The sequence below is a fragment of the Salvelinus alpinus genome, chromosome 22, assembly GCF_045679555.1.
Source record: "Salvelinus alpinus chromosome 22, SLU_Salpinus.1, whole genome shotgun sequence".
Classification (NCBI taxonomy): domain Eukaryota; kingdom Metazoa; phylum Chordata; class Actinopteri; order Salmoniformes; family Salmonidae; genus Salvelinus; species Salvelinus alpinus.
The window spans coordinates 50,561,436-50,574,305 of record NC_092107.1 but is presented as its reverse complement, the minus strand read 5'-3'; the positions used below and the strand labels follow the sequence as shown (position 1 = coordinate 50,574,305).

Genomic DNA, 12,870 nt, shown 5'->3' with positions numbered 1-12,870 from the left:
TGAGGGACAGAAAGAACACACTGAACAGACAGAAGGAATCCTAGTGAGGGACAGAAAGAACACACTGAACAGACAGAAGGAATCCTAGTGAGGGACAGAAAGAACACACTGAACAGACAGAAGGAATCCTAGTGAGGGACAGAAAGAACACACTGAACAGACAGAAGGAATCCTAGTGAGGGACAGATAGAACACACTGAACAGACAGAAGGAATCCTAGTGAGGGACAGAAAGAACACACCGAACAGACAGAAGGAATCCTAGTGAGGGACAGCAAGAACACACCGAACAGACAGAAGGAATCCTAGTGAGGGACAGCAAGAACACACCGAACAGACAGAAGGAATCCTAGTGAGGGACAGAAAGAATACACTGAACAGAGAAGGAATCCGAGTGAGGGACAGCAAGAACACACCGAACAGACAGAAGGAATCCTAGTGAGGGACAGAAAGAACACGCTGAACAGACAGAAGAAATCCTAGTGAGGGACAGATAGAACACACTGAACAGACAGAAGGAATCCTAGTGAGGGACAGAAAGAACACACCGAACAGACAGAAGGAATCCTAGTGAGGGACAGCAAGAACACACCGAACAGACAGAAGGAATCCTAGTGAGGGACAGAAAGAATACACTGAACAGAGAAGGAATCCGAGTGAGGGACAGAAAGAATACACTGAACAGACAGAAGGAATCCTAGTGAGGGACAGAAAGACAATCCTAGTGAGGGACAGACTGAACAGACAGAAGGAATCCTAGTGAGGGACAGAAAGAACACACTGAACAGACAGAAGGAATCCTAGTGAGGGACAGAAAGAACACACTGAACAGACAGAAGGAATCCTAGTGAGGGACAGAAAGAACACACTGAACAGACAGAAGGAATCCTAGTGAGGGACAGAAAGAATACACTGAACAGACAGAAGGAATCCTAGTGAGGGACAGAAAGAACACACTGAACAGACAGAAGGAATCCTAGTGAGGGACAGAAAGAACACACTGAACAGACAGAAGGAATCCTAGTGAGGGACACACTGAACAGACAGAAGGAATCCTAGTGAGGGACACACTGAACAGACAGAAGGAATCCTAGTGAGGGACAGAAAGAACACACTGAACAGACAGAAGGAATCCTAGTGAGGACAGAAAGAACACGCTGAACATACAGAAGGAATCCTAGTGAGGGACAGAAAGAACACGCTGAACTGACAGAAGGAATCCTAGTGAGGGACAGAAAGAACACGCTGAACTGACAGAAGGAATCCTAGTGAGAGACAGATAGAACACGCTGAACTGACAGAAGGAATCCTAGTGAGGGACAGAAAGAACACGCTGAACTGACAGAAGGAATCCTAGTGAGGGACAGAAAGAACACGCTGAACAGACAGAAGGAATCCTAGTGAGGGACAGAAAGAACACACTGAACAGACAGAAGGAATCCTAGTGAGGGCTGAGTAAGGAGACGGACCTTAATACAGGGAGAAGGACAAGAACGATTGAGATCAATGTGAGAGAAAAAAATTAGCAATATTAATTAACATTATTAATAACTTACTGTTGATAATAACGTAAAATAATATGATTTACTTACCGTTGATTCCTCAAAAAGCAGGTGTCTGTATTTATCCAGCATGGCTTGAGTTCTCTTCAGGAGCTGGCTGGAAACACTCTCAAACTCATCATCAACTAAGAGGGCAGAGAGAACGGAACATGAGACATCAGACGGTGGGAACCAAACGGTAATTAGGGCTGGGAGTTTCTGGTCAGGTCATGTGGTCACTCCCGACCATACACATTAGGGCTGGGAGTTTCTGGTCAGGTCATGTGGTCACTCCCGACCATACACATTAGGGCTGGGAATTGCCAGGGACCTCACGATATGATATTATCACGATACGATATGTATTGCTATTTTAATGTGATTCGGATGTCCCAAACATATGGCTCACTATACGTCTGCTGCAACGAGACAAGAGAGAGCATGAGAATGGTTTTTGATCAGGAAATAAAGTGCTGAAAACATGCTCACTATTTAAATATAAGATGGATAACTAGTTTTGGCAAAGGAACAGACGACTAGCAACACCTAGCAAAAAATATTGATACAAATAACTACACACACACACACACACACACAGTACCAGTCAAAAGTTTACTGATCAAAACTAATTTTATCTTGTCTAGTTGCAGCAGACATATGAATATACACACAGTAACAGTGAAATGTTTGGACACACCTACTCATTCAAGGGTTTTTCTTTATTTGTACTATTTTCTACATTTTAGAATAATAGTGAAGACATCACAACTATGAAATAACACATATGGAATCATGTAGTAAACATTTTTTTTTTTAACAAATCAAAATATATTTTATTTTATATATTTGAGATTCTTCAAAGTCGCCACCCTTTGCCTTGATGACAGCTTTGCCCACTTTTGGCATTCTCTCAACCAGCTTCACCTGGAATGCTTTTCCAACAGTCTTGAAGGAGTTCCCACATATGCTGAGCACTTGTTGGTTGCTTTTCCTTCACTCTGGGGTCCAACTCATCCCATACCATCTCAATTGGTTTGAGGTCGGGTGATTGTGGAGGCCAGGTCATCTGATGCAGAACTCCATCACTCTCCTTTTGGTCAAATAGCCCTTACACAGCCTGGATGTGTGTTGGATCATTGTCCTGTTGAAAAACAAATAACAGTCCCACTAAGCGCAAACCAGATGGGAGGGCGTATCGCTGCAGAATGCTGTGTCACCAGCAAAGCACCATCACACCTCCTCCTCCATGCTTCACGGTGGGAACCACACATGTGGAGATCATCTGTTCACCTACTCTGTGTCTCACAAAGACAGGGCGGTTGGAGCCAAAAATCTCACATTTGGAATCATCAGACCAAAGGACAGATTTCCACCGGTCTAATGTCCATTGCTCGTGTTTCTTGGCCCAAGCAAGTCTCTTCTTCATATTGGTGTCCTTTAGTTGTGGTTTCTTCACAGCAATTGGAACATGATGGTCTGATTCACGCAGTCTCTGAACAGTTTATGTTGAGACGTGTCTGTTACTTGAACTCTGTGAAGCATTTATTTTGGCTGCAATTTCTGAGGCAGGTAATTCTGAGGTTGGTAATTCTGAGGTTTCTTACCAAATAGGGCTATCTTCTATATACCACCGCTACCTTGTCACAACACAACTGATTGGCTAAAATACATTGAGGAAAGAAATTCCACAAATTCACTTTTAACAAGGCTCACTTGTTAGTTGAAATGCATTCCAGGTGACTACCTCATGAAGCTGGTTGAGAGAATGCCAAGAGTGTGCAAAAGCTGTCATCAAGGCAAAGGGTGGCTACTTTGAAGAATCTCAAATATAAAATATATTTTGATTTGTTTAACACTTTTTTGGTTACTACATGATTCCATATGTGTTATTTCATAGTTTTGATAATGTAGAATAAATTCCACTATTGTGCCTAATAGTGGAATAAATAGTGAAAATTAAGAGAAACCCTTGAATGAGTAGGTGTGTCCAAACCGTTGACTGCTACTGTATATTGTGCCTTCGGATGGTATTCAGACCCCTTGACTTTTTTTCCACATGATTATGTTACAGCCTTACTCTAAAATGAATTCAATTTTTTTTTAAATCCTCAGCAATCTACACACAATACCCCATAATGGCGTCACAATACCCCATAATGACGTCACAATACCCCAGAAATACCTTATTTACATAAGTGTTCAGACCCTTTGGTATGAGACTTGAAATTGAGCTCAGGTGCATCCTGTTTCCATTGATCATCCTTGAGATGTTTCTACAACTTGATTGGAGTCCACCTGTGGTAAATTCAATTGATTGGACATGATTTGGAAAGGCACACACCTGTTTATACAAGGTCCCACAGTTGACAGTGCATGTCAGAGCAAAAACCAAGCCATGAGGTCGAAGGAATTGTCTGTAGAGCTCCGGGACAGGATTGTGTCAAGACACAGATCTGGGGAAGGGTACCAAAACACTTCTGCAACATTGAAGGTCCCCAAGAACACAGTGGCCTCCATCATTCCCAAATGGAATAAGTTTGGAACCACCAAGACTCTTCCTAGAGCTGGCGGCCCAGCCAAACTGAGCAATCGGAGGAGAAGGGCCTTGGTCAGGGAGGTGACCAAGAACCTGATGGTCACTGACAGAGCTCTATAGTTCCTCTGTGGAGATAGGAGAACCTTCCAGAAGGACAACCATCTCTGCAGCACTCCACCAATCAGGCCTTTATCAATTATAAGTGAAATAATCTGTCTGTAAACAATTATTGGAAAAATGACTTGTGTCATGCACAAAGTAGATGTCCTAACCGACTTGCCAAAACTATAGTTTGTTAATTAACAAGAAATTTGTGGAGTGGTTGAAAAACAAGTTAATGACTCCATCCTAGGTGTATGTAAACTTCCGACTTCAACAGAATATAACGTAATAACGGCACGTAAAATTTTGTGTGCGACACAGTATTCCTAACCTAGCCCACAATGTCTGCAGTGTGGATCGTGCAGTCAACAAGTCAAGCAGTCATTTTGAAAAAGTAATTACATTTCAGCGAAACAACTCAAAGGAGAAATCCATTAAAGCCAAGATAATGGAATTCATTGCCCTTGACAACCAACTGTTCTCTGTCGTTGGTGATGTTGGCTTTCGCCAACTGGTCGAGCACCGGTACACACTATCAAGTGCGCAATTTTTCAGATGTTGCGTCACTGCTATTAGCTTCACGACATACATACTATGGAACGCGGTTTGGGTCTTAGCGTGTCAAAAAAGATACAGTAGCACTGTCAAAGCTGTACTAAAAAAGTCTGCAAACACAGGCTACAAACGAACGATGTGTTTACAATACAGCGTTGGTAATAAAGCATAATTTTTTCGACCACAACTTCTGGGGTAGCTAGCTTTAGCTTGGTACCTAGCTAGCACCAATACAACCAGCTTGAAAACAATGACTGCAGTCATTTTCATTATTCTTAGCAATGATTTAGGAATCCTTGTGAGTAATACCCTGAATACACCGCTCGCGCCGCAAAATACATTTTGAAATCTATGTTATTAAATTATTGCACCCACACTGCGTCTGCGTTGCAAAGGGCTAAAATATAAATAATTTATATTTCTGACGCAGATCGCGCTGCAAGTCCTGCCCATCTCCTTATTGGTTTATTGAAGCAGGTACCCACGTGCCATCTCCTCATTGGTTATACCCACGTGGGTGATTGAAAGATGAACTGTGTTGCCGGTCGTCGTGGTAAAACATTGAAAGTTTAGATGCCAATCACCATATACATTCAAAGATGAAAAAGCCTGGAAGGAGGAGAGATGACTAGAAGCTATTCGGTTGGCCATTTTGTGTGTGAATTAATTGTTGGAGTAGAGGACCTTGTGCATTTCAGGTAAAATAACAACTCAATGTTTATGTTCCAGGACAAATTAGCTAGCAAGTGCAAGCTAACTAGCTAAATTACCATACATGTTTAATGCTTTTCGACCCCAAATTAATGTAATTGGTTCAGAGTTTGTTAGGATATTTTAACCTGCGTGTCGTGATCACGTTTGGTGTAGGGGGACAAAATAAATGTATGCACGATGGCGCACGTGCGCAGCCGGTTTGGGTTCTGTGTCAGTATTAGCTAGGTTGCCACTTGTTGTTCGCCTATTGAAATTCAGTTCATGAAAATAAATAGCTAGCCAGCTACATAACACTGTTGCCCAAAGCTAACGTTATAAGCAGCCAGCTAGCTTCATCTGGCTAGTGATGCTCGACCGGCCCGGGTTATGTGTTGTGAAGCTAGCCACAATAAGGATTAGGCACAATAGAGGAATTTGACGTTTGCCTTCAAAATAAAAGTATGTCATTGACAGTGATGCAAATGAATACAAATACTAGCATTACGCCATACTTTTATTTTGAAGGCTAACCGCAAAGTCCACTATTGTGGCTAATCCTTATTGTGGCTAGCTTCACATAGATGGGTCCGACCACATTTACATTTACATTTAAGTCATTTAGCAGACGCTCTTATCCAGCTTATCTTATCCAGAGCGACTTACAAATTGGAAAGTTCATACATATTCATCCTGGTCCCCCCGTGGGGAATGAACCCACAACCCTGGCGTTGCAAGCGCCATGCTCTACCAACTGAGCCACACGGGACCACAAATAAAAACGGTCTTATAAATAATTGATATTTTAGATGTTTTATATTAGCTAGCTAGCTATAGCTACTGAAACAGATTATGTTGTGTTTTTTGACACATCAAATAGTGTTATTTGACGTGTATCTTTTTTGACACGCAAAGATCCAAACGGCGTTCCATAGAAATCCTGGTTGAGAATGAAACGACTGAACAAATGAACAACGAAACAGCACAGCAAGTAAGTGAAAGAAATAGGTTTTGTTTATGTTTTACTGGTATTGGGGACAAACGTAAATGCCAAAAAAATAACTTTTTGGTCAGTGTGGTGTGTGTGTGTGTAACCTTTATTTAACTAGGCAAGTCAGTTAATGACGGCCTGGACGATGTGCGCCACCCTATGGGACTCCCAATCACGGCCGGATGTGATACAGCCCGAATTCGAACCAGGGACTGTAGCGACACCTCCAGCATTGAGATGAATGTTAAATATCGGTTATCGGTATCGGGTTTTTTTGGCAAGGAAAATCAATCGGATATCGGCCAAAAATGTCATATCGGTGCATCACTAATAAAAACCTGTTTTTGCTTTGTCATTATGGGGTATTGTGATGTCCTTATGGGGTATTGTGATGTCCTTATGGGGTATTGTGATGTCCTTATGGGGTATTGTGATGTCCTTATGGGGTATTGTGATGTCCTTATGGGGTATTGTGATGTCCTTATGGGGTATTGTGATGTCCTTATGGGGTATTGTGATGTCCTTATGGGGTATTGTGATGTCCTTATGGGGTATTGTGATGTCCTTATGGGGTATTGTGATGTCCTTATGGGGTATTGTGATGTCCTTATGGGGTATTGTGATGTCATTATGGGGTATTGTGATGTCCTTATGGGGTATTGTGATGTCCTTATGGGGTATTGTGATGTCCTTATGGGGTATTGTGATGTCATTATGGGGTATTGTGATGTCCTTATGGGGTATTGTGATGTCCTTATGGGGTATTGTGATGTCCTTATGGGGTATTGTGATGTCCTTATGGGGTATTGTGATGTCCTTATGGGGTATTGTGATGTCCTTATGGGGTATTGTGATGTCCTTATGGGGTATTGTGATGTCCTTATGGGGTATTGTGATGTCCTTATGGGGTATTGTGATGTCCTTATGGGGTATTGTGATGTCATTATGGGGTATTGTGATGTCCTTATGGGGTATTGTGATGTCCTTATGGGGTATTGTGATGTCCTTATGGGGTATTGTGATGTCATTATGGGGTATTGTGATGTCCTTATGGGGTATTGTGATGTCATTATGGGGTATTGTGATGTCATTATGGGGTATTGTGATGTCCTTATGGGGTATTGTGATGTCATTATGGGGTATTGTGATGTCATTATGGGGTATTGTGTGTAGATTGATGAGAAAAAATCAACAAATGTTAAGGGGTCTGAATACTTTCCAAAGGAACTGAGTGAACTCCCTAAGTATTGGGACAGTGACATATTTTTTAGTGGTTATGGCTCTGTACTCCAGCATTTTGGAATGATACAATGACTGAGGTGAAAGTGCAGACTGTCAGCTTTACTTTGAGGGTATTTTCATTCATATCGGGTGAATTGTTCAGAAATTACAGCACTTTCTGTACATAGTCCCTCCATTTTAGGGGACCAAAAATATTGGGACAAATTCACTTATGTGTATTAAAGTAGTTAAAAGTTTAGTATTAGGTCCTATATTCATAGAACGCAATGACAACATCCAGCTTGTGATTCTACAAACTTGTTGGATGCATTTGCTGTTTGTTTTGGTTGTTTCAGATTATTTTGTGCCCAATAGAAATGAATGGTAAATAATGTATTGTGTCATTTTGGAGTCACTTTTATTGTAAATCAGAATAGAATAAGTTTGTAAACACTTCTACATTAATGTGGATGCTACCATGGTTACGGATCATCTTGAATGAATCGTGAATAATGATGAATGAGAAAGTTACAGATGCACAAATATCATACATGCTAACCTCTCACCATTACAATAACAGGGGAGGTTAGCATTTTATATCATACCCCCAAGACATGCTAACCTCTCACCATTACAATAACAGGGGAGGTTAGCATTTTATATCATACCCCCAAGACATGCTAACCTCTCACCATTACAATGACAGGGGAGGTTAGCATTTTATATCATACCTCCAAGACATGCTAACCTCTCACCATTACAATAACAGGGGAGGTTAGCATTTTATATCATACCTCCAAGACATGCTAACCTCTCACCATTACAATAACCGGGGAGGTTAGCATTTTATATCATACCCCCAAGACATGCTAACCTCTCACCATTACAATAACAGGGGAGGTTAGCATTTTATATCATACCCCCAAGACATGCTAACCTCTCACCATTACAATAACAGGGGAGGTTAGCATTTTATATCATACCCTCAAGACATGCTAACCTCTCACCATTACAATGACAGGGGAGGTTAGCATTTTATATCATACCTCCAAGACATGCTAACCTCTCACCATTACAATAACAGGGGAGGTTAGCATTTTATATCATACCCCCAAGACATGCTAACCTCTCACCATTACAATAACAGGGGAGGTTAGCATTTTATATCATACCTCCAAGACATGCTAACCTCTCACCATTACAATGACAGGGGAGGTTAGCATTTTATATCATACCCCCAAGACATGCTAACCTCTCACCATTACAATAACAGGGGAGGTTAGCATTTTATATCATACCCCCAAGACATGCTAACCTCTCACCATTACAATAACAGGGGAGGTTAGCATTTTTGGGGGCTATGATATTTGTGCATCTAACTTCCTCACTCATAATTTTTCAGTAGTCATTGTGTGCTATGAATATGGGACCAAATACTAAACTTTTAACTACTTTAATACACATAAGTGAATTTGTCCCAATACTTTTGGTCCCCTAAAATGGAGGGACTATGGACAGAAAGTGCTGTAATTTCTAAACGTTTCACCTGAGGGGTTATGTTTAGGGGTTATGTTCAGGTTCAGGGTTAGGTTTAGGGGTTAGGTTTAGGGGTTAGGTTTAGGGGTTATGTTCAGGGTTAGGTTTAGGGGTTATGTTCAGGGTTAGGTTTAGGGGTTAGGTTTAGGGGTTAGGTTTAGGGGTTATGTTCAGGGTTAGGTTTAGGGGTTAGGTTTAGGGGTTAGGTTTAGGGGTTAGGTTTAGGGGTTAGGTTTAGGCATTAGGGAAAAATTGGATTTTGAATGGAAATACATTTTAGGTCCCCACGAGGATAGAAAAACAAGTGTGTGTGTACCTCTGTGGTAGTCGTGTGGTGGTGCCCTGGTAGAGGTGGTAAGGCACCAGGCGGGTCAGGGTGTGTGTGTACCTCTGTGGTAGTCGTGTGGTGCTGTGGCAGTGCCCTGGTAGAGGTGGTAAGGCACCAGGCGGGTCAGGGTGTGTGTACCTCTGTGGTAGTCATGTGGTGCGGTGGCAGTGCCCTGGTAGAGGTGGTAAGGCACCAGGCGGGTCAGGGTGTGTGTACCTCTGTGGTAGTCATGTGGTGCGGTGGCAGTGCCCTGGTAGAGGTGGTAAGGCACCAGGCGGGTCAGGGTGTGTGTACCTCTGTGGTAGTCATGTGGTGCGGTGGCAGTGCCCTGGTAGAGGTGGTAAGGCACCAGGCGGGTCAGGGTGTGTGTACCTCTGTGGTAGTCATGTGGTGCGGTGGCAGTGCCCTGGTAGAGGTGGTAAGGCACCAGGCGGGTCAGGGTGTGTGTACCTCTGTGGTAGTCATGTGGTGCGGTGGCAGTGCCCTGGTAGAGGTGGTAAGGCACCAGGCGGGTCAGGGTGTGTGTACCTCTGTGGTAGTCATGTGGTGCGGTGGCAGTGCCCTGGTAGAGGTGGTAAGGCACCAGGCGGGTCAGGGTGTGTGTACCTCTGTGGTAGTCATGTGGTGCGGTGGCAGTGCCCTGGTAGAGGTGGTAAGGCACCAGGCGGGTCAGGGTGTGTGTACCTCTGTGGTAGTCGTGTGGTGCGGTGGCAGTGCCCTGGTAGAGGTGGTAAGGCACCAGGCGGGTCAGGGTGTCTTCAAAACACTGGAAGGAAGAACTGTAGTCTGGGTGGAGGACTGAGCCCTGCTGTTTCCTCAGCTGCTCCAACATCCTACACACACACAGTCAGAGAACATAGGTCACAAGACTGGATTGGCATACTTTTAACAAGTGTTATGACAACACGCATGCAAGTAAACATAAGGGCAAGGCACCCTACTTTGCTGTACTACTATGACTGACCCTGTAAAACAACACCTATCATACTACTATGACTGACCCTGTAAAACAACACCTATCATACTACTATGACTGACCCTGTACAACAACACCTATCATACTACTACGGCTGACCCTGTAAAACAACACCTATCATACTACTATGACTGACCCTGTAAAACAACACCTATCATACTACTATGGCTGACCCTGTAAAACAACACCTATCATACTACTATGACTGACCCTGTAAAACACCACCTATCATACTACTATGGCTGACCCTGTAAAACACCACCTATCATACTACTATGACTGACCCTGTAAAACAACACCTATCATACTACTATGACTGACCCTGTAAAACAACACCTATCATACTACTATGACTGACCCTGTAAAACAACACCTATCATACTACTATGGCTGACCCTGTAAAACAACACCTATCATACTACTATGACTGGCCCTGTAAAACAACACATTACACTGCACCTATCATACTACTATGACTGACCCTGTAAAACAACACCTATCATACTACTATGACTGACCCTGTAAAACAACACCTATCATACTACTATGACTGACCCTGTAAAACAACACCTATCATAAAACTATGACTGACCCTGTAAAACAACACCTATCATACTACTATGACTGACCCTGTAAAACAACACCTATCATACTACTATGACTGACCCTGTAAAACAACACCTATCATACTACTATGACTGACCCTGTAAAACAACACCTATCATACTACTATGACTGACCCTGTAAAACAACACCTATCATACTACTATGACTGACCCTGTAAAACAACACCTATCATACTACTATGGCTGACCCTGTAAAACAACACCTATCATACTACTATGACTGGCCCTGTAAAACAACACATTAAACTGCACCTATCATACTACTATGACTGACCCTGTAAAACAACACCTATCATACTACTATGACTGACCCTGTAAAACAACACCTATCATACTACTATGACTGACCCTGTAAAACAACACCTATCATACTACTATGGCTGACCCTGTAAAACAACACCTATCATACTACTATGACTGACCCTGTAAAACAACACCTATCATACTACTATGACTGACCCTGTAAAACAACACCTATCATACTACTATGACTGACCCTGTAAAACAACACCTATCATACTACTATGACTGACCCTGTAAAACAACACCTATCATACTACTATGGCTGACCCTGTAAAACAACACCTATCATACTACTATGACTGACCCTGTAAAACAACACATTACACTGCACCTATCATACTACTATGACTGACCCTGTAAAACAACACCTATCATACTACTATGACTGACCCTGTAAAACAACACCTATCATACTACTATGACTGACCCTGTAAAACAACACCTATCATACTACTATGACTGACACTGTAAAACAACACCTATCATACTACTATGAATGACCCTGTAAAACAACACCTATCATACTACTATGACTGGCCCTGTAAAACAACACCTATCATACTACTATGACTGACCCTGTAAAACAACACCTATCATACTACTATGACTGACCCTGTAAAACAACACCTATCATACTACTATGACTGACCCTGTAAAACAACACCTATCATACTACTATGACTGACCCTGTAAAACAACACCTATCATACTACTATGGCTGACCCTGTATAACAACACCTATCATACTACTATGACTGACCCTGTAAAACAACACCTATCATACTACTATGACTGACCCTGTAAAACAACACCTATCATACTACTACGGCTGACCCTGTAAAACAACACCTATCATACTACTAACTCTATCCGGTGGATGTGACAACAGTTTTTTATAATCCATACAAACAGAGAGAAATAAAACTTGATTGTTTCACACAATGTGGATATTTCACAGGGCCACGATACAGGACCACGATACAGGACCACACGATACAGGACCACGATACAGGACCACGATACAGGGCCACGATACAGGACCACACGATACAGGACCACACGATACAGGACCACGATACAGGACCACGATACAGGACCACGATACAGGACCACGATACAGGCACACGATACAGAGCCACGATACAGGGCCACGATACAGGGCCACGATAGAGAATGATGTAATAGCATACCTGGCTTCCTTGCTGGGTTCAGCAATACTGAAAGGCATCTTCATAGTAGCAGTCTGTCAGGTGAACAAGACACAGCATCCATGACATCACAGCATCTATGACATCACCCCATCCATGACATTACCCCATCCATGACATCACCCCATCCATGACATCAACCCATCACCCCATCCATGACATCACCCCATCCATGACATCACCCCATCCATGACATCACCCCATCACACCATCCATGACATCACAGCATCCATGACCATCACCCCATTAGAACACAGA

The 12,870-nt window shown here is 42.6% G+C and overlaps 1 protein-coding gene across 4 annotated transcripts in view; it reads right to left on the bottom strand.

Moving 5' to 3' along the window:
• bicra (BRD4 interacting chromatin remodeling complex associated protein) overlaps window positions 1-12,870 on the bottom strand; it is an 81,194-nt gene that overhangs the window by 21,687 nt on the left and 46,637 nt on the right. For all 4 annotated transcript variants that reach the window (XM_071360254.1, XM_071360255.1, XM_071360257.1 and 1 more), the window contains 3 exons: window positions 12,595-12,647; window positions 10,184-10,332; window positions 1,592-1,686 (listed from right to left, as the gene is read on the bottom strand). In XM_071360254.1, the coding sequence (XP_071216355.1) occupies window positions 1,592-1,686; window positions 10,184-10,332; window positions 12,595-12,647 (297 nt within the window). The remainder of the gene's footprint in view (window positions 1-1,591; window positions 1,687-10,183; window positions 10,333-12,594; window positions 12,648-12,870) is intronic.